The sequence below is a fragment of the Bufo gargarizans genome, chromosome 5 (genome assembly GCF_014858855.1).
Source record: "Bufo gargarizans isolate SCDJY-AF-19 chromosome 5, ASM1485885v1, whole genome shotgun sequence".
Lineage (NCBI taxonomy): Eukaryota > Metazoa > Chordata > Amphibia > Anura > Bufonidae > Bufo > Bufo gargarizans.
The window spans coordinates 339,554,431-339,582,095 of record NC_058084.1 but is presented as its reverse complement, the minus strand read 5'-3'; the positions used below and the strand labels follow the sequence as shown (position 1 = coordinate 339,582,095).

The 27,665-nt window shown below is 41.5% G+C and overlaps 1 protein-coding gene across 1 annotated transcript in view; it reads right to left on the bottom strand.

Annotated features, from left to right (window-relative positions):
* LOC122937923 (nuclear factor of activated T-cells, cytoplasmic 1-like) overlaps positions 1-27,665 on the bottom strand; it is a 206,036-nt gene that overhangs the window by 43,316 nt on the left and 135,055 nt on the right. Inside the window, 2 exon segments of the mRNA XM_044293119.1 lie at positions 1,139-1,334; positions 1,446-1,831. Of these exon segments, the coding sequence (XP_044149054.1) occupies positions 1,139-1,334; positions 1,446-1,831 (582 nt within the window).

Sequence of the window (27,665 nt, the reverse complement as noted above, 5' to 3'; positions counted from 1 at the left end):
ATGGACCTGCCGATGGTCCATCTGGAGTACATAAGACTTAACATACCATTAAAGCAGTTTTCCACGCTCCACATATAGATGACCTATCCTCGGGATACTAGCACAGTTAAAGGAGTTTTCTGGGATTTAATATTCAAGTATACAGGAACGAGCCGTCCCATTGAAGTGAATGGGACCGCTTGTAGTTACACCTGCTCACCGCTGCGCTGTTGACGGTGAGCCGGCAAACAAACAATGGAAGGCTGCGTTCAAACAGAGAGCGGCCTTTTCTTCAACCAACTCATCGACGGGGTGCCAGTTGTTGGTCCCCTGCTGATCTGATATTGATGACCTATCCAGATAGGTCTTCAATATTAAAATAATGGAAAACCCCTTTAATTTCAAATAGTAATGGTTGTGCTGGACTTCAGTAGCTCAGCTCCCATTTACTTGAAGTGAAGCACTGCAGTTACCAGGCACGGCCACTACATGGTGTATAGGGCTGTGTATTTGCGGTGCCTGGTTCTGGTGTCAGAGTCTGTGTAAACAGCTGATCTGATCAACAGGGGAATCAGAAGTCAGACCACTGCTGATCTCATATTGATGACCTATCCTAAGGATAGTTCATGAATAAGTTAGTATTTCTAATTACAACCTTATTTAATTAGACATTTAATTTCCAATAATTTCATAAAAGCAATTAATAAAATCAAAGCTTTTCTTAAAGAGCTATAACACTGTTAGGAATACAGTCCTTTTAGATTAATGTGACATTTTCTGCTACTGGAGTGTTTGCACAAGAGAGCTTAACTATTCATAGCTAGACATTTTATTGTACTTCTACTCAGACTTTATCAAATCACCTGCATGAGCTAAGAGCATATGGTTGCAATTACTTTTGTGTAGCAATTGATGGTTAAGCTACCTCTGTGGTTACAAATGGCATTTAATGCTTAAAATACACAGTATGAGAAATGCTACATTAGGAACATTTTCAATTCCCTTTTCTTATTTTTATTAATTCTAAATAGACATATTTCTGCACCATTTCTTGGTGCTGTTAATTTATGAGTGCTCCTGCAAGCATCTGGTTAAGAAAGAACTTACTGATACAGCAATATAGTGGAATTGAATGCCTCAACAGCTGCGGAACACTTACCATCATCCAAGTACAACTGATCCAATTCCTCAGGCTCACACTTGATGGTTACTGGAATAGGGGCCAAATTATGATTACTGTCCTCATGCAACTCTGGCAGTGACAGAGGTTGAGTGGTTGGAGATTCATTTCTCTGAACCTTCTGTTGTTGGTGCTGCTGTTGGCCCATTACTGATGAGTGAGTTGGACTGCAGGGCTGCAAATAGGATGGCTCTTGGGTAATAGATGGAACTGGAGAAGAGGGACTGTTGGGATAGACTGTTTGTTGAAAACCAAAGGGACAGCTACTGCTCTGATGGAGACTCACCTGCGGCTGCAGCATGATGTGGGATGACTGTTCGGGTGAACTTGGGTGCACAACTATAGACCGTGGCACTTCCTGTATGATGGGGACACCTCCAGTGGGCTGCTGAAGTCCTAGCTGTGAGTGACCAGGATTCGAGATGCATTTGTTATATGAAGAAGATGATGAAAGGTCATGGAGTTTGGGGCTTGAGTTTGGAGACGATGACATCACAGTGTTTCTCTGCTGACAGGACGTGAAGCCAGACACAAGGCACGAACCAGGATCAGAGGGCATCAAAATCTGCTGGCTGTAGTATGGCTTGGAGAGTTGCGTTAATCCTTGGTTCATTGGGCCACAGGTTTGAGCTGACTCATAGTCATCAGTGGGCTCTGTTTTTATAATTGGAACTGTTAGGAGAGGAGAAAAAAATAAAATAAACATGAGTTGCATTTTGGTAAGATCGAGTTGGCTTGTGGCTAGGATACCCCTTGCAAAACAAACAACGTCTTGAATAAAACTCTGTGTGTCTTTTGCCTCGTTCTCCCACCCAATAAAAAAAAATATGAGTCATCAGCATAAGAAAGTCACAGCTGGTTCTAATATTCAAAAGAGCTATTTTCTTTGGAATCTCCTCCAGCACTAATGTGCTATAAAAATCTATTTGCAAATAGCCATGTTGCTGAAGAAGCTTTGGACCCAAGGGCTCCATGGATTTGAATTAATCAAAGCAAAAAATTTCACTTGGATGTATTATTGCTTTTTCTGCTGCTACTGATGGATCATTTGATAAATGCCTGTGTGTTTGGTAAAACTGCTGTCAGACTAAACAGATTCAAATGAATCAAGGATAAAATATATACAAGTAAATGCAGTTGTGGCTTATGATGTCACCTGTAACTGAGATGATTATGCGAGTGTCCAGCAATGTTAAACCTGTTTAGATTAACTGTTTTCAGACTACTGAAGACTATAATGTTATAATGTTTATGTCGTACAATTACTGGATTATATTGCTGATTAGAAGGCAGTCTTGTCAGTCAAGTTCATGTGAACGCTAGCATCTGGTATAATGTAAATTACCATTCATACGTGTTATAGTTAACCCATCCCCCCCAGTAACAAATTCACTGGACCATTACTTTTCTGCTGATGGTGATCATTGGCTGATTTCTCTGTACTCCAACCTGTGCATAGTTCCCAAAAAGATTATGAAAATTAGGGATAATTAGTTTAGAAAAAAGACAGATAAGGGAAGATCTAAAAACTATGTATACGTAGATCAAAGGTCAATACAGAGATCCCTTCCATGATATATTTATACTAAGGACTCTTACAGTAAAAGGAGGGCATCCTCTATGTCTACAGAAATGAAAGTTTCTACACCAATATAGAAATATAGCAATGCTCATCTTGATTGTTAAAGAGAATCTTTTATGGGTTCAGACATTATCAAATATGTAGTAGGTTGTGTAGGGCATAGTGCAGGTATAGAAGATCACTTACTAGCTTATCTGTGCGGCGCTCCGTTCCCCCATTGTGTCCCCCTTTTACTTTTCCTGCCTCGTATGTAAATAAATATCATCGGTACAGGGAGGAGGAGACTGCCCTGTTTCTCAATGGGCGTCTCCTTCTCCTTGGCTGTAGCGTGGCCCAATTGCAGCGGAGAGCATCACAACCAGGGAGAAGGTGAGCTTTTTTCCTCCCTGGCTGTGATGCTCTCCACTGAGATTGGACAGCTTTACAGCCACGGAGAAGAAGACGCCCATTGAGAAACAGGACAGTCTCCTCCTCCCTGTACCGATGATATTCATTTCCATACCAGGCGGGAAAAGTAAAAGGGGGGCACAATGGGGGAATGGAGCGCCGCACAGATAAGCTAGTAAGTGATCTAAGCTGCCTGCACTATGCCCTAAACAACCCCCTACTTATTTGATAATGTCTGGACCCATGAAAGATCCTCTTTAATGAGCTAACTATAGCAAGAAACATTTAAAGGGGTTGACCAATCTCACACATTGCTAGCATATCGCTAGGATATGCCACCAATGTCAGATGTCTGGGACCTGCACCTGTCTGTAGAATGGGGCCCCCAAAGTGAAGCAGAGTGTACAGCACATGCGTGTATGTCCCAAAAAAGGCTATTTCTGGAACTCCCATAGAAGTGAATGTAGAGTGCATGAGGAATGTTCTGTCACACTGAATGCAGTTTGGCACACAAATCATCAAGACCCGTTGCTGGCAGATCCCTTTCCAATTACTGACTAATGACATCCAAGATGTGCTTGATGGTGGACAAGTTCTGAGACACTGCAGGCCATGGTAGCATGTTTAAGTCACGCAGTTTGCTTACAGTAGCACCAGCAACATGCTGCATGGCATTGTTCTGTTGAAAACCGCCTCCTGGGACACTTTGGAGAAATGCCGTATCAATGACCAAATCAACATACCGACAAGCTGTTAGTGCACCTGAACTGAAAAGTAAAGGGGTCCAGCTACCATACATTATGCCACCCCAAACCAAGATCCTGGAAATAGGACTGGTGTGATGTTTCCTTGTATAGGAATCTTCATGGAGTTGCCCATGTGGTCTCCAGAATATCCATCTATCATTGCATCTGAGACAAAAGCGGACCTCATCGCTGTAAAGAATAGACCTCCATTCCAGCCTGTATTGCCATCTTGATGTGCACCATGATAGCTTTTGGGAACAGTGTTGTGAGGTCAATGGAACACCTGTAGATGGATGTCTGCCTCGTAGCCCAATGCCTTGCAAACACCTTATAACGGTTTGTGTAGACAGTGTTTGCCACTCTAGGCTTGGAATGTGACGTCTGATTTCACTTGCAGTACAGAATGGATCACTACACGTCATTCTTCTAATTAGACTATCCGTCCATGCAGAGGTTCGCCTCTGTGCACCTCTTGCTGTCAGTCCAATTCATCGTTGTTCTCCCAACCACCAGGACACACAACACTGAACAGTGCTGACGTCTCGGCCTAGGTGCACAGCGATCTGCCGGAGTAATAAAACAAGGTCTCTCAGTTCAAGGGTTCCCTGTCCCTCTCAGTTTGTAACATGTGGTGATAACTGGCACATTGAGGAACAGAAGGCATTGCACAACCGCCCACATGACTTGATCCAATTTTTGAGGCTTCATGTGGCTAAAAAAACTTTTCTTTTATTCTGGCTTTTATGCCCCTCCCACATGGCACAGAAAGGAGCTAGGTGCTTTAAAATGTGATCATCTGCAGATCTCAGCAACACCTGCTACTTCCTCAATTGTCATAACCTTACAGTTTGTCCGTCTTGATGTTGCAATTTTAATGTTGCGGAGTCTACAATTATATTGTATATATATATATATATATGATCTGGCAGTACACCCAGGGCAAGATGAATGCCACATTTCAATATTTCACATACAGTACATAAAGGATACTAGTTAAAATAAGCAAAGAAAATGAAAGAATCTATAGACTCATTAAATCTAGCTAGTGAACAAACAATGAAGTCTCACACTGAATGCAATTCCTTTAATTTCACTCCCTACAATTAAGAAAATTAGTCACAAACAAAATAAATCACACCCTGGTATATTAAAACCTAAAAGGCTGTACGCCTTATTTGTGTGCAGTAAAACAAAAATAATGAGAAACTGGCAGTATAATTTCCAATAAATTGCAATGATTTTTTAATTGTAGAACACATATTTTCCTTGTCTTTGGCAGAATATCCAAGAAAGGTAAGCAGTACCAGGACTAGAGTGGAATCTACAAGCCATCTTGGACACAGTACAGTAAGTCTCACTTATTTCACAGCCTGTTTGCCTTTGACTCCCCTGGCATAAGACACAAATAAAAATGTGCCTGCCATAGTCATTAGTATTTCAATAGGTTCTTCATATTACTGCCATGTTCTGTTGGGATAGTCCACTGTTACTCAGTTCACAATAATTTTTTTCTGGAACATGCTACGATTTTCTTACGGAATCAGACAGAAAAAATCTCTGTCTCTGGATGGAATCCCAACAATATGCATATCATGAGGCCTTAGGGCTCATTCAGGCAAGTGATACTCAAGTGTAGAATAGACAGCACCCGGACTGAACATGGACCTATTTTAGTCAATGAGCCTACTCACATGTAATTTTCTGCACAATCAGTCCATGTACAGCATGCACCATCTAGGTCCAATTTTACTGCAAGACTTGCAGATTCTGGGGAATGAGTGCACAAGAAAAATGGACGGACGCCATCTTTGTGTGACATCTAACTGGCCACTGCATGGACAAGTCGCAGCTCATTTGTCTGAATGAGCTCTTAGGGCTGTTTCACACGAGCGGATGCCGTGCGTGACATCCGCTCCGTGAATGACAGCCAAGACCCGATGCGGACAGCAGAAGCACAGGAGCAGTAACATCCGCTCGTGTGAAACAGCCCTTAGGGTATGGTCACACAGCCATTTTTCTGCATGCACTTTTGAAGGCTAAAATCAGGAGTGGATCATAAAAAGAGAGAAAGTATGAAGGACAGATTTGAATTCCCTGGTTTTGGCTTCCAAAAAACTGCATGCAGAAACCTGATCATGTATCCAAACCCTTAAGGTATGTCCACACATGGCAGATTTGTTGCAAGTACTTTTGTCATTGTTTAGACCTAAACATTTCTGAAAACAATCTACTATCTCTAAACATAGACTTAGACATTCCTTCCCTTTAGATTCCACCCCTGGTTTGGTTAAAAAAAATGTAATACATGCAAAAAGTCACCAAGTCACCAAGACTGTCACAAACGTGTACAAAGAGGCATGTTATGTTGTGGTTATGATGAGGTTTGCCATGAGAACTTAGGCTACTTTCTCAGATAATACATCCACATGCATCCCTCAATAACGGATCCGTTTGTATTATCTGCAACACAGCCAAGACGGATCCGTCTTAAACTCCACTGAAAGTCAATGGAGGACGGATCCGTTTTCTATTGTGCCAGATTGTGTCAGTGAAAATGGAAAACATTTGGCTCAGTTTCATCAGACGGACACCAAAACCCTGCAAGTCTCCAAAATGGAATGGAGATGGAACGGAGGCAAACTGATGCATTCTGAGCGGATCCTTTTCCATTCAGAATGCATTAAAATGCAAACTGATCCGTTTTGGACCGCTTGTCAGAGCCCCGAACAGATCTCACAAACGGAAAGCCAAAACGCGAGTGTGAAAGTAGACTTAGCCTCACTTGAAAAATCACCCTTATCAGCTCCTACTACTGAAGATCAGATGTTGTTCACCACACGTCTGCAACTTCCTTTCAAACTATTACCATAGCAGCTATCTCTTCAGCTGATATCTCATAGGTTAAAATAGTAAATCATAAAGCAACAGTATAAAAAAGATTGTGAGGGCTAGTTCTTAGTGTGGAGATGTCAGTAGTTGTTACACTTATGGGCTCAGTGTTCCCACAACTCTGTAATTACGAGCCTTAAATATATGTTACAGGAAGGTCAGACTAATGTGAAATGTCAGAGTTGTTGAGGCCGTGTTGACTGAGTCTGTACTCAACTTTCCTTGTTAAAGAAAGACATTTCTCCTGTGACCCTCCTATGTCACACATTAACATGTCTGTGTTGTTAGTCAATCACTTTCATGGAAATGTAGACCTTTCTTTGTACTTTAGAAATTAGAACACAGACATAGGTAAGGTTTCAGTTTCTGAAGCCAAAGCCAAACATGGATCATAGATAGAGGTCACATTTAAAAAAAGATTGTCTCTCTTTTTTTTTTTATTCCCCCCATTTCTGGCTTTGGCTTCAAAAGCTGCATCAAAATAATTAAGACTGAGTCTCCACTTAGCAGCTGCATGTCCGAGAACCATGTAGCAAAAACAAAGCTGTTAGACACAGTTTACAGCATCTTCTAGGTGAATCACATACATAACCAGGGTAATGACCTGTACTTGCCGAGAGACCATAGCACAGTGTGGAAAACCAGCCGTATGGTTACAACTTATTGTAATCAGCTGGCTTTCAATGACCAAATTAACTTGGGTTCTGTCAACAATACAGAATGGCCCTCATCTTGCTACTGTGTCCCTGACTCGCTGATTTACAAGTGAGTAAATGCAAAGAATATCTGTAATATAGGTAGACTTGGACACTGAAGAGTAGTTAGATATTTGGGACCGAATGGAGTACAGACATTGGTTGAACTAGAGCAGGCAGGAGAATTAGGGTAACCATTGGGTTCCGCGCTTGGGAACGGCTTCTATCCTGCCCTATTAAAGGAAATGTGTCACCTATAGTTTGTTCTGCCAGTTGAAACCAGATAGAGACACATATCCTTTTTTCTAATCAGTTTTTATTTTCTGCACATGATTATGGGGGCAGTTATCTTAGGCTACTTTCACACTGGCGTTTCTGGGTCCGCTTGTGAGATCCGTTTTAGGGCTCTCACAAGCGGTCCAAAATGGATTAGTTTAGCCCCAATGCATTCTGAATGGATAAGGATCCGCTCAGAATGCATCAGTTTGCCTCAGTTCAGTCTCCATTCCGCTCTGGAGGCGGACACCAAAACGCTGCTTGCAGCGTTTTGATGTCTGCCTGACGATGCAGAGCCAAACGGATCCGTCCTGACTCCCATTGACTTTCAGTGTAAGTCAAAACAGATCCGTTTGCATTATCATGAACAAAAAAAAAACGGACAGTGATGGTCAGTTCGCATTGTTCGCCCGCGAAGTCAGGCGAGGCACAGGAAAGCCCTTACCTGTGCCTGTGCGCGAGCCGGTCTGAAAACAAGTGCGGTCAGCGGGAGCAGGCAGTTCCGAGAACAGCCACCGGGGGCCTTCATCGGGCTGTTCTCGGAACTACCTGCTCCCAGTGACCGGATTTGTTTTCAGACTGGCTCCCAGCACAGGCACAGGTAAGGGCTTACCTGTGCCTCGCCGGACTTGTGAAAAAAGATGGCAGCCCGCATATGTTCGCAGGCGAACAATGCGAACCGGCCATCACTGCGAACGGATCCGTTCTGAACAGATGCAAGCGTTTGCATTATCGGTGCGGATCCGTCTGTGCAGATACAAGACGGATCCGCACCTAACGCAGGTGTGAAAGTAGCCTAACCTGAGCTGTCAGAGATATGCTTGACAGCTGCCAGCAAGGACCACAGACACAGTAGTCTGGAGGGGTCTCATTGACTTCTGCAGGAGAGTGTTCCAGGCATGCTGGGTGACCTGTGCAGAGGTCAGGAGGAGGTAGCTAAGCTTTGAAAATCACTTATTGTAAACGGTGGATCCTGTGTTATGCATATATAGGTGATATCTGTCATTGTTATCCTGCTTGTGATGATGAGGATATGTCTGCTGAAAAGTGATCTGAACAGAACAAGAAGTGGTACCTGTTACTAGACTTTGTGGCCTGTGCGAAAACTGCAGGATTGTAAGATTTTTGTGACATGGAAAATTTAAAACATCTAAAAATGATTAAAACATTTTTTTAAAGTCTTAAGTGAAGAGTCTTTGATATTCTGTTAGGTCATACCATATTTGGCTTCCAGGATCTCAGATCTATTATTGACTGGTTGACTAGCATGTTGGATCAATGGTTATCACTGGTACCTTGCAGCGCTGGCTTCATACCTCACTAAGGGAAAAATCTGAATGGAGTTTCTATAGTCTCCCCGTGTTTGTGTTGGTTTCTTCTGGGCTCTCCGGTTTCCTCCTACACCTCAAAAATGTACAAATAGGTAAATTGGCTTCCTATGATAATGACCCTAGTGCAGGGATCAGCAACCTTCAGCACTCCTGTGAAACTACAATTCCCAGCAAGCACACTTACTTGGCTATTCTTGTAACTCTGATAGAAGCAAAAGGAGAATTCTAGGAGTTGTAGTTTCAGAACAGCTGAAGTGCCTGAGGTTGTTGATCCGTGCCCTAGTGAGTGCTGTGTGTTGGGGTCGAGCACCTACTGTATATGGCAGCCAATGACTTCCCAGGGAGTCGCCCCAACTACACAACCACCCCCATGCATTACAAATGTTTGTTATTGTCATTAAAGACTTCAATGGGACCTGTATGGCTAACTACACATTTAAAGGGGTTTCCCCAGGATTTAATATTAAGTTACTAGTAAGTTAGAAAGATATATTACTATGTCACCCAATACAAATGTGCCCCTGTCTCTTGATACTGCAGTTATAACCATCACATGCAGCGATCTCCTCCTCAGTATGGGAAGGAGCGATCCCTAATGCCATTGCTTGACCCCATACTGAACACTGTTTGCCGGCAGCAGATTACACAGCACGATTTGCCACTGACAAACGAGGACTTTTAAACCTGCTTAAAGATTCTGATTACAGTTCATCGGAGGCAGTATTACACTGCCAGATCATCGCTAATGAGTGTTCATACGAACGCTTGTTAGCGATGATCTGCACGATTATATTCAGGTGTAATAGGGCCTTAATAATCAGCGCCAATTCTTGGTCTGTACAGATCACTTTACTTAGGCTACTTTCACACTGGCGTTTTGGTTTACGTTTGTGAGATCCGCTCAGGGCTCTCACAAGAGGTCCAAAACTGATCAGTTTTGCCCTAATGCATTCTGAATGGAAAAGGAGATTCGCTCAGAATGCATCAGTTTACCTCCGATCCGTCTCCATTCCGCTGACGAAACTGAGCCAAACGGATCCGTTCTCACACACAATGTAAGTCAATAGAAAATAGAAAACAGATCCGTCCTCCATTGACTTTCAGTGGTGTTCAAGACGGATCCATCTTGGCTATGTTACAGATAATACAAACGGATCCGTTCTGAACGTATGCAGACATTTGTATTATCTGAACGGATCCGTCTGTGCAGATCCATGATCCGAGTGTGAAAGTAGCCACTCGTTTGTCGGTCATTCTAATCTTGGCTTTAATGTATTCACCTCGGTGTATAGATAAGACAGGATCCACCATTCACAGTGGGTAATTGGCAAAGCTTCTCTATTCTTTCCTTGCACAATCACCTCTGCGCGGGTCACAGAGCATGCCTAGAAAACTCTCCCGTAGAAGTCAATGAGGTCCTCTCCTGACCATTGTGTCTATGGCCCATGGGGCTGCTGTAATGCAATTTTTTTAAATGCTTTCTGAATGCTGGTAAGAACAACTCTGGTAAGATGGTCACCCCCATAATCATGTTGAGCAAATAGAATAAAAAAGATCTACAATCAGAAAATAAAAACAAATTAGAAACAAAGGATATGTGTTACTATCTGGTTTAACTGGCAGAAACAAAATTTGGTGACACATTTCCTTTAAGGTCACATATACTGTACAATGACTTAATAGATAAAAGCACTCTCCCTCATTGTATCCTTCTCAAGTTTTTCTTTCAAATTTCTTTGTACATGTCTTTGTGTTAAAAAAAAATCTCACCTGACAACATGTTTAGCTCTCAACTACACTCGTGAGTATAATAAACTATTCTAAAGAGACTAAGCATTATGATAATACATAATAAAATACATTCAGCATAGCAAGTGTAAATACAATGACAAATACCTAGGGTTATATATCTTGCAAGTACAGCATACTGTAGATACATATTTTACACATTGTTTTATTATTTACATACAATTTGTTTTATTTAGTATCCAATGAAGAGGTATTAAATATTCAACTATATGCCATGAATGTTAAGTGAAAACTACAGATTAAGCCTAAAACTTAAGCTGATCCGTGACCAGTAATTAACTATGAAATGTAAGCAAGAGCACTATTGTAACGGTACAATACGGTTTATGTATTCACAAATTAGCAAAACTCCATTATAAACCATCCAAGCCTAACCACATCCACCCACAGTAACATGGTTAGCTATGTAGTCAATCAGGCTAATTTGAAGAATGCCATCGGGCAAAATGTTGTTCATTTATTAGTGTAAAGAAAGAAGTGTATATATGTTATATAGCAGGATACATTTCGCTTAATATAGTAGCCAAACTTGACCAACTTAGCCAAAAACATCTATTTCCATATACCGAGTGATGAGATGTTACCATCATCCGCTTTGTTCTGGTCATACTATACAGCACAGTGGTTACATAATTTGGTCATCTGTTGGTTAATTTCCTTGCTTCTTCTTGTTGATATACTGCATTTATCTGGCATGTATCTGTTCTGAGCAAATAACTGTCTTTATTGTGCAGCTGACCTACAACAGACTTTTACCTTTTTGTATCTAGGGCATTTTTCCCTAAAACCCGTATTTAACGATAGACATACATGCTGTTTGGATTCTGGCTTGTCATAGGGAACTAATGTCTCACTGCTCTAAACTAATGGTAATGATATATGAAACATAAAATATTGTAAATAGTAGATAATGGTAAGAGACAAAAAAGGCTGTTGCAAAAGAGTAGTGTGTAACCCCCCCAATATAGCAATTACAGATATAATATAAAGGGGCCTACTATCTATAGCAGGGGTGAAAATACCATATGTACAAGAAGCAGGCAAAGTGGGGCCACTGATACTTTAAAAGAATAATATGGCTATCTGTTGTCTTGAAAGGATCTATGGTATTGATTTCCATCCATGGCTCACCATTGCTAGTGGATAGGCAGACCATTGAGGGATTTTCTGAAGAGCCATGAAGGAGATGCTCTATGACTAGCACCCCGCTATTCTGGCAATTAGACAGGACCAATTTGCTCCAAATTTATGATTATATGTAATTGAATTGAAGAATTTGATATTTGAGAATACTAACATGTTACACGGTGTTTATTTTTTTTAAAAAAATTAATATTTATTGGGCAGTCATCCCATGAATAAGACCAAGTGAACAAGGGAATATAGCACAAAAGTCTCAAAATATCGTACAGTGCAGTACCCACGAAGGACATTCCCTGTAAATGTAAATGCTCAGGACCAGCATAAGGCAACATAATGGGACAGTCACATAGCACAGAAACACACACACACTCCGCAGTACACCCCTCTGCCTACATAGAAATGGTATTCTGGGCCTGAAGCCATAGGTAAAAATCCATCTGTACATAGGTACATAGCCATCTGTACAAAGCGATCTGGTGCCCCCTTGCCGCATATGTCAACTTATACAAAGGTAAAACTGCATTTATCAGATGAGCCCACTGGGATAGGGAAGGAGATTTGGGTTTTTCAAGTTAAGGAGAAAAGTTTTCCTTCTATAAAACATTAAGGAGACGATATAGGCGTCTACCAAATCGGGTAGGAATCAGCACCATCACTAGGCCCAATAAACAAACTATGGGGGAACAAACTCCTGAGAGACCCAGTTTCGAGTCAATAAAAGAACAGAGATGTCTCCAAAACTGATGCACAACAGGACAAGACCATATCATGTGAAATAAGATTTCCCTCAGTTCCCCACACCTGGTGCATGAAGGGTCCGGTAATCTACGAATATAAAACAGCCGCACAGGAGTCAGATAGATTCTGTGCAACCATTTAATCTGAATAAGCTGGTGACGAGCGCTTACCACTGTAGACCTCCACATATAGCTCAATTCTTTCAGATGGGAGACCTCCAGCTCATGGATTTCCTCATGACAATGTTCAAACGACCGCTGCAGCAGTGAGTCTTGGTTCTCAAGAATTTCCCTATAAAAGGACAAAATCGGTTTGTATGGCTGAACCCTTCTTGCAATGGATTCAAGTGGACCACATTCCAGTTTAATAGGACCTTTACCAAATTGGGCTGCACAAGCATATCCCAGTTGAAAGTATCGATATAAACTCATGCAGGGCAAATTAAACTCTTGCGTAAGACTATCAAAAGTGCGGTAAACACCGTCCTGATATAATTGGGTAAGATATCTCACTCCCTTCTTTGGCCAAAATTCTAAATCCGGTAAATGAAATAATTCCCGAAGCTGCTTATTACGCCACAAAGGAATGAAGGGAGACCCATGTCTCCCCTTATGCCCCCACCACATGTCAATCCACAAATGCATTTGATTTCGCCGCCACGGCTGCCATACTTGACGTGTAACACCTGCTCTGAAGCCCAAGCGCGATATACCAAATTAGCCCACAGCTGGAAGAGTCCGCCCAGATCCACTAAGATGCAAAAACCTACACAATAAATATACATGTCAGGTAGCGCCAGTCCACCCTGCGAGTACGCCTTCAGAGATTTCCTTGCCAACCTAGGTGCTTGACATCTCCACAAAAAGGGTGACTGATTTGGGAAGTGTCATTAGGGCCGCCCTATATATATGTATATACACAGTAATTTGGGTAATAACACCATTTTAAAGATTTACGCAGTCCACCAGTGACAGGGAAAGATTTTCCCAAGACATAATATTACGAGTGATAAACATCATATGAACAACATTTAACTAGTAGAACTTGTTGGGATCAAGATGTACCTGAATACCCAAGTAAACAAACCGATCAACTACTAACAGACGCAAGAGTGGAGAAACGCCCACTGGGTCCACATCATCAACAAGGCAAAGGCAAAGAATAGGCTTAGTCTAATTTACTTGCAACCTAGAAGTTGTGAGTAAATTGGACTAAGTCTGGGAGAAGGGTCCATAGTAACAGCAAAAAGCATAGGTGACAAAGGCCAGCACTGCCTGGTACCTCTATAGAGGAGGAGGGGGTCAGACATAACTATCGAGGCCTCCATGAGCAGTTGCGCACAGTGGGAGTCAATATCCAACTTATACCACTCCAGGGGGAATGTGTTAGGGCCAAGGGTTTTCCCAGCAGCCAAATGCGTTATTGCCGATTTGATCTCCTCCGCAGTTAGTGGCGAGACTAGGGCACTACCGTCAATCTGTGACAAAGATGGGAGAGAAATAGCGCTTATAAAAGTCTGTGTATCACCACTTGTACAACTCACCTTAGAAGCATACAAGTTATCATAGTACAGGGTAAACGGCTTAAACATTGCACTGGGTTCACTAACTCGAATCCCACCATCAGTGACAATACTCGAGACTACAGTATGTGGAGATTTGGTATCAGGAAAATAAGCCAGAGCTCTCCCCTTCTTATGTCCCTCCAAAAAAAACACTTGTTTTTAGGTTAAGAGTTTCTTCTGCATGCATTCTGTCAAATGTAGGGTTAAAAATCTCTGTGCCTCCAACAACTTATAGTGTGTATCCTCACAAGGGTCCTGTGCATAGGCCTCTTCTCTAACAACTAAATTCTCCTCTTACCTAGAGCAGGTGACTTGAAGTTCCTTACATTTTGTTGCTATTGCATGGATCGGTGAGAGGTTTAGAGGACCCCTAATTGCAAGCCCAATAATTGGCCGAACACTGCATTAGTCACGGTCAAAACCTCCAGCCACTAAGAATTAAGTCTCCATTGTCTAATCGGGGCAGAGAGTGAATGGGAGATAACCACAAGCAAAGGAGCATGGTCATAGATACCTCTAGGGAGATATTCCACTCTAGAGTTGGATGGAAGCATATTCCTGACTTACAAAGTTAAGGTCAATACGTGAAAGAGAGCCAACAGATGTAGAGTGACAGGAGAACTGGCGACCCCCAGGGTGTAAATGTCTCCACCCCTCCACTAGGTTATGTGCGTCCGCCCAATTACAGAAAACCCTATTGTGCAGAACCTGGAGATGTAGCCTATCTGCAACAGGGTCTAAGACAACATTATAATCCCCCAGGAGGATCGGAGGGACAGCCAGTAGCGTTGCAACCTTACCTATAATATAATCTAAAAGACATTGATGGAAAGGGGGAGGGACGTAGAGTCCAAACATTACATTGTCTGCACTTCTGACAACGGCAAAAATAATAACATATCTACCAAAAATATCCAATTGAACAGAGTGCAATGGAAAGGGAGTGATTTGCCTATGAGAACTGAGACACACTGGCATAATTAGAAAAGATCGCAATATAGGAAAAACTCACCCAGGGACATTTCAGAGGTAAAAAAATGTTGTCCCCTGAAATGAGTCTCCTGTAAGATATCAATATCAGGGTTGTACCCTTGTAGATAATTAAAAACAAGGGAGCATTTCACTTTGTCATTAAGCCCCCAGACATTCCAAGAGATAATTTTATAATTAGCCATCCCAGAAATGGTAAAGATTCAACGAACAGGAGAGGACTGTAGAGCGCCCGTACTATTCACACACTCATACACGCCAGAGGAAACAATAAAAATACTAATAAGAATACAATTCCCAAATCCTATCTAGGAAATATCCCAACCTTGCCCATACCCCCCAACCTGCCTGAGGCTAGCATCCCGAACAGTAATGCTAACCCTCAAATTACACACATTGCATGTATTGCCACCAAATCCTTGAAGGAGATATGCAGGTCACGGAAGCTGGTGCAGACATCCATTTCTGTATTAGCTCCTCACGGAAAAGATGGAGATATGCAAGCTTGATTGAAAAGAAATAGACCTGTAGGTAGACAAATAGAATCAAAAGCCACATAATAGACCACATCCTATAACTACAGGCCAAAGATATAGTCCCACAAATGGTGATGTAGTCCTGAACGCCACAAAGAGAATCAGCCATGACCTGAGATGTCAGGCGCCGAGAAGTGCTCATCCTCTGCTGTCCAGCCAGTAAGAAACTTCCTCCAGAAACTTCCTCCAGTGTAGAGAATAACTTAGTAAGATCTCCAACTTGAATCCTAAGATGAGAGGAATACAATATGGCATACTTGATACCTTTCTCCCGAAGCCTGGTCCACACCACTGTAAATTGATGCCTCTGCCTCTGAACTTCAGACATGAAGTCAGGGTAAAAAGAAATCCTAGCATTATCAAACTTAATCTCCTTCAGTTGGTGAGCTGTAAAAAGTATATCATCTCTGTCCCAGTAGTTCAAGACTTTCAGGTTAAACAGGCAGGCAGGGGCACCTGGTTGCAAAGGTTTAGTGGGGATCCTGTGAGCCTGTTCAACTACAAAACTGAAGGAGATAGTGATTGGGGCCAGAGCTTGCTTAATGAGCCGTTTCACGAACTCCACTGGGATCTCTTAGAGTGGCCCAGAATACGTGTTATTTCATCTATTGCAGTTCTCCACATCCTCTGCCCTCGCATGATAAGCCTTCACCTGCTGCTGAAGAGCATGAAGGTGATTTCCCCCCATATGAGCAGTGTCCTCAACCCCACTCAAACGCCTCTCCACCTATGAGGTTCTTGACTTTATCTTATTAATATCATGGCACAGGCAAGTAACATCCAACTGTAAATGATCAATTTTGGCAGTAAGTGCTGCCTGACAGGAAGTAATGGCAGCCACAATTTTGTTCATGTCCACTGCAGCCTGATCGGGAGGGCTACACTTTCCAGCCTCCTCAGTTTGCATCATAGCATCCACTACTGCTTTAAGGCCAAGGGATGTAGCAGTGGTACCATTTTGCGGCCCATATAGGAGACTATGTCTCTAACAAAAAGGGCAGATATCCCTTCAGTAGATGCAAGCAAGCAACAAACAAGGGGTTACACTCACCCCACCACACAGACAGCAGACTCTATATCCAGGGGCACAGGGAAATAGGTGGATGCAGAAGGCAAACAAGCAGCAACAGTCACCGCCACAAGAAGGCAGAGGAAGATGGCGGACCACACGCAGACTCAGCCCCAGCAGGAGGGAAGCAGATGTCTTGGACAGGACTCTTGGCGAACCAGACGATGCTGAGGATAGTAGCACCGCTGCCGGTATCACCACTGCAGAGAAGGAGCCTCCCAGGGTGAGTATCACTCCTGGTAACAGGCTGATCAGTGCTTCAAGCAGTCAGGCCCTGTGACAGGCAGCAGCATCCTAGAATGCAGAATACAGCGAGGCCCAGTGGGTAGGAGCGCACAGAGCTGAAGGTAACAAAGCAAGGCCCTCATGGACATTGATCTGGAAAGGCAGACGGCACAAAGATAGCAGATGGCCAGGCTATAAAGAGGATGCTGCCGGAGCTCCAGAGATGAGCACCCCCACACCATGACAGTTAGGCCATGATCACTTACACAGTGTTATACAATTAGTAAAAATAAGTTGTTCTCCCATTCATATAGACCTTTTAACAATGGATTGAGAGCTTCATAACAATGACGGTTAATGACCATATCTAGACAGGGACTGGGACAGTGAGCAACTGTTGAACAAACAAACATTCGGTGAACGTTCATTTCAGAGACAGAGCCATACACGCATTTGGCCAAATTGGCCATTACATTTGTTCAAACTGCCCATACATGTTCAATGAAATTGGGCGATAGCTGAAAGATCTTTCTGGGAACATTCTTTGAAGCAAAGATCTTTTGCTCACAATCTTTCTTTGAACGAGATCTTTCGTCTGACTTTCGGATGAAAATATTAGACGACTTCTTTTCAACTTTAGACTAATGTGTATGACCACCTTTAATGTAACTTGTATAATGGAAAAGTCCAAGCTGAAATAGACATGTGATTCTATATGTATATGACCCTTTTGCATCCTTATTCTAAGTGGATCACTTACACAACATGAAATTATATAGATTATCCAACTAAACCACATCTACATCCTGCTATAAGATTTCAGATTTTTATTTAATTACAATTCAAAATGGAGTCATCATCATATTAGGTGCCTCAATTTCTGTCAGTTTTGATTAATACTATGTTCTCAGAGGAGACCACATATTGATTTAAATAGAAGTCTACTCTAAGATCCCCAGTTCTGTGGAAGTAAATTATCTGTAGAATGTTTGGATAACTAGCTTTAAAAACAAGTTAGCACACAAAAGAAAAATGAAAGAGGGAGAGATTTATTAAGCTTTAACACCAATCTTCTAGGGTAGAAAGGTCACACATTTTGGTGCAAGTCCCAGTCCTTGCTCATAGCGGCCAAAATGCACCACAATTTTTGAAAGTAATGTGCTTAATAATTGTGAAGCATCTTATACCAGCGCAGGACAAATTAAGACCAGTGTACACAATGACAGTTTTTTGGTTATTTTTTTTAAATGAATTTGAAAAAGGGACGGCAGGGGATTGAACAGTTTAGTATTGCTTCATTTATGTTAGCCACTTTTTTTTATTTTAAACCATGGGCAACACATTAAAGCAACATGGAAAATTGATGAAATGGGTCAAATGATTTCATCTTTCAACTAGTTTTTATATATCTCTACACTGACCTAGTCACTGTATCATTAAGAAAAACTACGATATGACATTTTAGAGGTAGTTAAGAAGTTTGAGAAACTATGATCTTAGCAGACAGAAAACCTTTATTATAAAATATATCAGAGTTGCTTAGTGCTCTCTCATTTGTAAAAAGCATTATATGGTATAAAGTTTAGTAACAGCAAACTTCAGCTGGGCCAGCCAACAAATGAGGGTGTGGGCCTCAAATGTCAAAGCATAAAGAACCTATTCAGACTGCTTCCCCCACTCAGAAGTCCAGGCTCAATAATTCGGATAATGTAAAAGTTACTGAAGAAATAAAACACATGTGAAAGTTACTTCAGTTCAGAAACAGAGCCAAACAAATGGTTGCAGGTGTTGCCTCTTTATTGAGACTGGTTTAAAACATTAATAGGTTTTTGAGAAGTATTTCATCAGGTGTATACCTGTGTATACCTTTATTGCTGTTTGTATAACACATTAAGCATCATGGGATTAAAAGTGAGACTACGTTGAAGGTTATTTGAAGAAATTGTGGCCAAATAAAGCTTGTATGATAAATAGGTGCAAAAACTTTCAGGTGGCTGGTAGTTTGTGTGAAACGTTAATAGAAAGAAATGAAAAAATGTCAGCCGACTTCAAGGTCTCAGGGCAAATAATGAATGTAGTACTTTAAAACTTATACATTGGTGTCTTTGAAAAAAATATATAGAACAGAATGAATGTAAATGTACATGTTATATATTCATTAAAGCATTTAAGCTATTTTTCAAATAATAAGCATTCAGGATTCTTGTCAGATGTATCCCAAAGATCTTGTATAAGGCACCCATATATCTGGGTCCATAATATATATTGGATTAACACCAAGGCATACAGAAGTTTTCCCTGATTAAAGGAACATGAAGAGACACACCGTGTGCCTATGGGGTCATATTATGAACCTGTGGTGCAGTCTGTGGATCGGTAACATTCACTAAGAACATTGAGTCCACCAGTGAAAATGATTCTGAAGGTCCAAAAGAGGAAAGTACAAAAGATGACAATCATTTCATGAAAAAAATTTGGGAAATGGAAAAAAAGCGGCAATGATTTGTACATTTTCTGCTACACCTCGGATCTAATGCATCTATGGCACAAACGGGTGTAATTTTTTATATTTTTCAGTGAGCAAAAAGGAAGAGTCAGTTTTCTTTTGGCAATACAGTACTTCCAATCAAAGTACGTTCTCCATAAAAAAAAGCCACATTTTTGAACCAGGTGCTCACACATCCAATTGGAGAGATTCTGCTATTAGCACTAAGTAGCAACTTGGCAATATTTTCTGCAAAGAAGGTGGAGTTAGAAAATAGTCTCAATGGTGCATATAATAGTAAACTACTCACAAAAAGTTAGGGATCTTTGGCTTGTGGGTAAAATTTCAGGATGAACCTAAAATGCACTCTAACCTTTAAAGGTGAACTTAAGGTTATCTTCTCTAAACTTTTGTATGCACATGTCCAACTGTTCAATGTTTCAGTACTTTTTGCACAACTTACTGTTCTCTAACAAGGAGCTTAACTGCAAAATTCACAACAGGTGTTTGATCCATGAATCGGCCAATAAATTTCCTGCTTCAATTAAAATTGGTATTTAAACAGTCCTCCTCATCATGCTGTTCACATTTTCACATTATGAGACCAAGGCAACATCTAACAATTGATCAACAGTATGTTCTCAGACGGAAGTGGCCACTGAGCTTAGAGTTTCACAGAGTGTCATCAGCAGGTTGCAACAGAGATACAGAGAGACTGCAAGAGTCACAGAAAGGCATAGAAGTGGGCGTCCTTTGGCCACATCCCACACTGATAATCGCTTCACTGGGAACAATGCCCTGTGGAAGCGGATGATGAATGCTACACAGATCCAGGCACATTTAAAGGAGGTGAGAGGCACCTAAGTGTCATGTCAGAGCATTTAAAACCATTTACATCAGCATGGTCTGTGTGCTAGACGACCTGCAAGGGTACCTGACCTGACCACAAGCGTTATCGTCTTGCATGGGCCAGGGAGCATCTACGGTGGATTAGGGACCAGTGGCACTCAGTGTTGTTGACTGATGAAAGTCAATTCACGCTGAGCAGAAATGATGGCTGCCATCAATGTTAGAGACATCAAGGAGATCGCTATGCATCAGCCACTATTTGCCTTTGCTGGTGGTGGTGTTACAGTGTGGGCAGGTGTGTATAGTCAATGCAGAACTTTCCTACACTTTGTGAATAGTACAGTGACAAGCCCATACTACTTGAATAATATAATTAATCCAGTTATTCTGCCTCTGCATTAACAACACAGGCCTAATTTCATCTTCATGGATGGCAATGCGCCAGCTCCTCGAGGTCGCATCATTAAGGAACGGCTTCTGGAGACTGAAATACCTTAAATGGAGTGGACTGCACTTTCTCCAGACCTCAATCCCTTGAAAACCTACGGGATTAGCTGAGTCGCCGTGTAGAGGCTCATAACCTTGTACCCCAGAACTTCAATGACCTGATGGCCACACTTCAAGAAGAGTGGAATGCCATGCCTCAGCAGACAATAAGTTGACTTGAGAAACAACAATGAGATGTCCTTGTCAAGCTGTAATTGATGTTCAAGGCCACATGACACATTAATAAGACATTGATATTTTTGTGGGGTTATACCCAACACTGTTGTTGGCTTATGTTTCCCAAAATTGTTGGAGATGAGGGAATCACCATTGCATGCTTCTACTTAAATGCCCTACTTTCATTATATAATATCACTGTAGAGTGAAGTTTTTCACACGAAAACCAAATATCCCTAACTTTTTGTGAGTAGTGTATATTTTTGTAAGCAGTGAAATATCTCCATTTCACTGGAAAGATCGTCCATGGTCTAGAGCAAATTTTCTCTAATGGACTTCCGATTCTCTTTAATCCTATGTACATTGGCCCTATTCTTAGAGAAGACCACTTCAGAATTGGCTGAAACATAACCTGTTTTCCTTGATTGTAGGCTATGAACTAGTAAATTTCTTCATTCAATAGACTAAATGCTGATAGATAATCTGTTGCAAAACCTCTAGTTTTCAAATGGTAGCAGATTCTAATGTGAATATCAATATCAATTACAATTAAATTTACCCCCAAGGGGTTATTCATTTTTTTTATTTATTTACATGTATATGGTCCTATGTATTTTTGTAATGCTAAAAATTACTATCAGCCAACTGATCATTTAACAATCTAAAGGTTGCTTTTGATGACATGTATATAGCTACCATATTTTAGCACAGATGTGGATTTTTCTTGCAACGCTTTCAGTGCTTGAAGTATACCACAGCTTGGTTGTTTCAATTTTCCTACTAACAAGTTCAGAAGAAAGCTTGCTGACTAATTGCAACAGGCACAGAAAAATCTGCAATATGTGTCACTTGTCATTTCAAATAAATGTTGGCCTACTGCCTTGCATATGTACCCTTTCTAGCTACGGCCGCAAGTATGTCAAATGTAGATGGGCTCTTGGTGACTATCTACAATTAGTTAATTCTGGAATTTCAAAGTGATACACATTGTGGAATACACCTCTTGCACTTGAAAAAGTCATCAAGTACTGGAAGGAATTCAGTACTGTAAATCTTCATTCTGGTTAATGATCTAGAACCCATTTCAGCAAACTATAACAACCCTGCTTCTAGAAAAGGAAGCTATTTCTTATTTTGTACATATCTATAGTGTCTACTAGCGGAGTCCAAGCAAAAACATACCTTGGCATATAGGCCCTTGTGGCACTGAAAGGAGGATAAACAAAGGAAAGAGAAGAGATATTTGTGTCTACAATGATAACCTTTATTTAAAATGACAAGATAAGTACTTGCATGTTTTAAAAGAAGGGGGAACTATTAGGCAGCTATTCGCATTTCTATACTAAAAAGCTGCTTTGCTCTTTGAAGTCAAAAAGCCTTGCAGTGAAATCTTGCACACGATGGTGTCAGACAGCAGGGGAGCGTTAAATCAAAACCAAGCATGAAGAGTGAGGCAGGGTTTACTTACTGAGGAGATCCTCAGTACTTCTCATGCTCAGTACTGCCCACTGGGCACTTGTCAGCACATTTTCCTATGGGATGATACTTCATTTTCTCTGTGACTGAACCACTGTCAATGGACCCAAAGGTATTTTTATAGAACTATGTAAATTAGTTTTATCATGTGGGACACTGGTCCCCCTGTGACCCCCACCTACCTCTAGTACAGGCACCCGAAGGAGAGTGCACCACACATGCATGGCCTAATCTCCATTCAATTCTATCACAGCTAGAAATAAATGAAGGGCAGCCGCACATGTACAGCGTGCACTCATTCACTTGGGGGGCTCCATCCTAGCAATATGCCACCAATGACTCATGTGGGATAACCCCTTTAAGAGTACTACTCAGCATTTGAATTACTTTTTAGAGGCAGAATGAAGCTCACAGGACTCCCCCTCTAATCATTTCAGCCAAAGTATAAATGTTATGCAGTAGGCCAGGGGTGGCCCAACCTTAGAGACACAAAGAGAAAAAAAAAAACATATGGACTACCAGGAGCCACAAGCTATAAATTTACACACGAGTCACAGTATTTTTCACCCTAGGCTTTAGCGGAGAAAAATACGAAAAAAAATGTTTTTCTTATTTTTATTAGCAGAGAAGAAAATATATATTTTTTTTTTTCATCAGACCCCAATGCTCATCTGACCCTCCAAATCAGACCCCCAAAATAGGACCCCCCAATGCTCAGATCAGATAACACAAATCATACTGTAAGTGTCACGACCACCCCCCATGCTCAGATCAGACCTCCCTATGCTCAGATCAGACTCCCTGTGCTCAGATTAGACCCCCGTGCTCAGATCAGACCCCCCGTGCTCAGATCAGACCCCCCATGCTAAGATCAGACCCTCAATGCTCAGATAAGATCCCCCCATGCTCAGATCAGACCCTCCATGCTGAGATCAGGACCCCCCATGCTCAGATCAGACTCCCCGTGCTCAGATTAGACCCCCGCGCTCAGATCAGACCCCCCGTGCTCAGATCAGACCCCCATGCTAAGATCAGACCCTCAATGCTCAGATGAGACCCCCATGCTAAGATCAGACCCTCAATGCTCAGATAAGATCCCCCCATGCTCAGATCAGACCCTCCATGCTCAGATCAGGACCCCCCATGCTCAGATCCCCCATGCTCACATCAGAACCTCCTATGCTTAGATCAGACCTCCATACTCAGTACTAAAATTTAAAGAAATCGCCTACCTCTCCTGATCGGGCACCGGGCTCCTGATCAGGCACCTGCTACACTGCAGGTCTGACACGGTCTCCACTATGACCTGATGCACACAGCGTCAGGTCATAGTGTGCGTCTCGATCTACTAAGTTCTGACACTGTGCACATCAGGACGTAGTGGTGAGCGAGCTGGAGCTGCAGAGTAGCAACAGTGCCCGTCAGGAAAGGAGATCTGAGTGTGGGGTGTCAAATATCCATTTACCATAAAGAATGTATAAGAAAAGAAATGAACCAATTTGGACCTTTAGATTAAAAAATATTGTTCAAAGATGGAACATTATTATACAACATTATTACAGGATATTAAGCATGTAAAAAAAAGGTTTATTCACTTTTCAGGATTTCCTACACACAGATCCCCTATTTTATTTGTCTATGGTCACCCATACTGTTATTATAACTTTAAATACTTATAGACAATAAACTCCCAAATAGTAGTTATCTAAATTTCTGGTATATGTTACCAGCAATATTTGAATACTAGAATGGGGAGATTTTTTTTTTCTCTAATTAAAGAGGACCTTTCACTTGTATAAACTATGTGAACTGAGTATGCTGCCATATAGAGCGGCGCCCGGGGATCTCACTGCACTTACTATTATCCCCGGGCGCCGCTCCGTTCTCCCGCTATAGGCTCCGGTACCTTTGCTCCTTAAGTTATAGTAGGCGGGTCTTCCCTTGTCCTGTGGATGTCTCCTTCTCCTAGGCTGCAGCCCTGGCCAATCGCAGCGCACAGCTCACAGCCTGGGAGAAAAAAACCTAACTTAAGGAGCAAAGGTACCGGAGCCTATAACGGGAGAACGGAGCGGCGCCCGGGGATAATAGTAAGTGCAGTGAGATCCCCGGGCGCCACTCTATATGGCATCATACTCAGTTCACATAGTTTATACAAGTGAAAGGTCCTCTTTAAAGCTCAAAAGAATACTAATGAAACTACTATTATCTGTCTGTTGTGGTGACTGAATATAGGCAAATGTCTTGTCCAGCTCGGACATATGAGTAAACCTGACAATGAGTGTAGGTAAGAAGGTAAGAACAGAACGTTGTGTGTCCACTGACTTGGCATTCACAGTGAAAGGGTGCTTGTTGTTAATCTGTTACTGAACTCTCCAAAAGATAAATTTAGATCTCAGGAAGGAAGTCGAGTGGGCGAAGTGATGACAAAGATCTGTATTTGGTAATGCTCACCAATTTCAGACAAATTCAATTCACTTTTTAGATACAAATATATTCAATAAATAATACAGCAAAGACTACATATTTGCAGTGGAATAAAAACCAGCGTAGGTGGCATATGAGACCAACAATGCTTCTTCTACCACAGAAAGACAGAAAACTGTGCTTAGCTAAAAAAAGGTTTACCACCTATAAAGACATGTTTCTTCATATAAAATATCTTTGCATGTAGTGTGAATCATCTAGAGAACTACACTGCATGCATTTTCTCATCCTGTATTAAATATATGGCATGTATTAAATAAAATAAAAAAGTATGTATTATTTTCTACCATGTTATATTATATATTTATGAACATATCTTTAGGCCATCTGGCAGGGAAATAAATATATATAGAAATAGAGAGCTAAATTATCCACATATCACATTGTGCTATCTATACCCCTACATGGTACAAGGAAAGTAACGATTTCAAGCAGCATAAATTATTATAGCATTAAGAGCAGTGATCCCCCCTATTACTAAAGGGGCAACCGTGCTACAGGACATTACAACAGGCTACACGGTGCCAACTACAACAACTTACTGTGTAATTGCTCTTCGAGTCATAATGCACAATATTTATCCCTACACTAAAGTCTTTCTCTTTGGTGTCAAACAACGTGATAACTGGGATTTCGTTTGGTTAAAAACGCTGTTTATGAGCAGCTAGTAACAAATGAAGGTACTTGCTAAAACAATGTCTGCATTAAATTTCTCTTTGGCAAGTGCCAAAACACAGGTACAGTATGTTCTACTGTGCGAATGGTCATCCATCTAACTTCATGTCTACCAATCACAAGACAAAATGCACTTGTGGGTCTAAGCGATAGAAGTGCCACTCTGGGCTGTGTCTTGCAGTTCAGGCCCACTCATTGTCGGCTGCAATGTGTCACTATATCTGTGCCCTACGGCAGGCAGGGCAATGGGAGAGGCTGCTGATCCAGCCAGTATTCTTTCAAACCGTCAGGAGTTGCAATTTTCTATAGAGTCCATAAAAATATAGGACTTATTTCCAGTGTCTGTGAAAGAAATACAGCAGACGTGTCTGTGATTTCTTTGAGGCTGGTGGTCCTTGAGTAGGTCACTGTGATTGTAATTATCATCATTTTACAGCTCACACTAAATGCTTCTGATGAGGTCATATCCGTATATGAGACCTATAGACAGATATTCTTTATCTTTATACATTTATTATGGTTTTCCAATTTATCTATAAAGAATGTTGACTTATTGCAGTACGTAAAAAAACAGAAAGGCCAGAGACAGGGAGGTCATGTATATGAAAGTTCATCGGCATGCACAGGTGCTGATAGGACTTCGGAGATAGACCAGGACAGTGATGGCGAACCTTTTACAGAACGAGTGCCCAAACTGCAACCCAAAACCCACTTATTTATCACAAAGTGTCAACACGGCAAGTTAACCAGAATACTACAGTCCAATATAGTATATCTTCCATGCACTTTATTATTTAGCTATAATAGCCTGCCTACATTCAATGCGCTGCCTGTGCTGTTCATAGGATTCACCAACACTAGACTAGGAGTTAGGGTACAAATACTCAGTGCGGTCGTGTCGCATGTGTGACGTGGCCATGCTGCGTACTAGTTTGACACAGCCGAAATGACCGCAGCGGGGTTTAATTAAACTAATTATGACCACACTGTTTAGTGGGTCTACATTGGTAATGGCTGTGTGGCACCTTCCATAGTGCAAACAGTGCGGTCATCATTGATTTAATTACAGCATGTTGCACCCCTTTCAGCCATTCAATACTTCAAAGCAGCACGGCCAGCATCACAACTGTGACATGACTGCGCTGTGCGGTTGTGCCAGATTCGCTTTAAGAACATTCATCAATGGCTAACTGTTGTCATTTTCATAAAGCTTATCATTTTAACTAACGCTAGAAATATGTTTGTACATGTATATATGTGTATGTAATAAAAAAAGAAATATCAGTGCGATCAGTATGTATACTTGGGCCAAAGAAAGCGCTGAAGGGGCTACAGAAATAAAGAATGAACAAGGCTAACCTTCCATCTCTAAGGGTCCATTCACACGTCTGCAATAGTTTTGCGGTCCGCACATGGCCGGCACTATAATAGAAGTGCCTTTTCTTGTCCGTGGCTGCGGACAAGAATGGGACATGTTCTATTTTTTCCGGGGCCGCGGAACGGAAGTGCAGATACGGACAGCACACTGTGTGTTGTCCATATCTTTTGCGGCCCCATTGAAAATTGCGGAACGGATGCGGACCCATTTTGCGGATGTGTGAATGGACCCTAAGGAGAGGTGGAAAACTCCAGATAGGTATCAAGGAAGCACTGTGCTCAGCCAATGTATTCTGCCCCTGTTTTCTAGCGATCAGTTGAGATCCCAGCACCTGGACCCTAATGATCAAAAGTTCTGGCATGCCTTTAGCTTTTTTAAAGGACAGCTATACTTTAAGTTACACAAAGTTAGATATCATTTTTTACTTTATTGATAAATACACACACTATATGGCCAAAAGTAGAAACCAGACATCACATTCATATTTGCTTAATCTCTCAAAACTAGTCATTAATC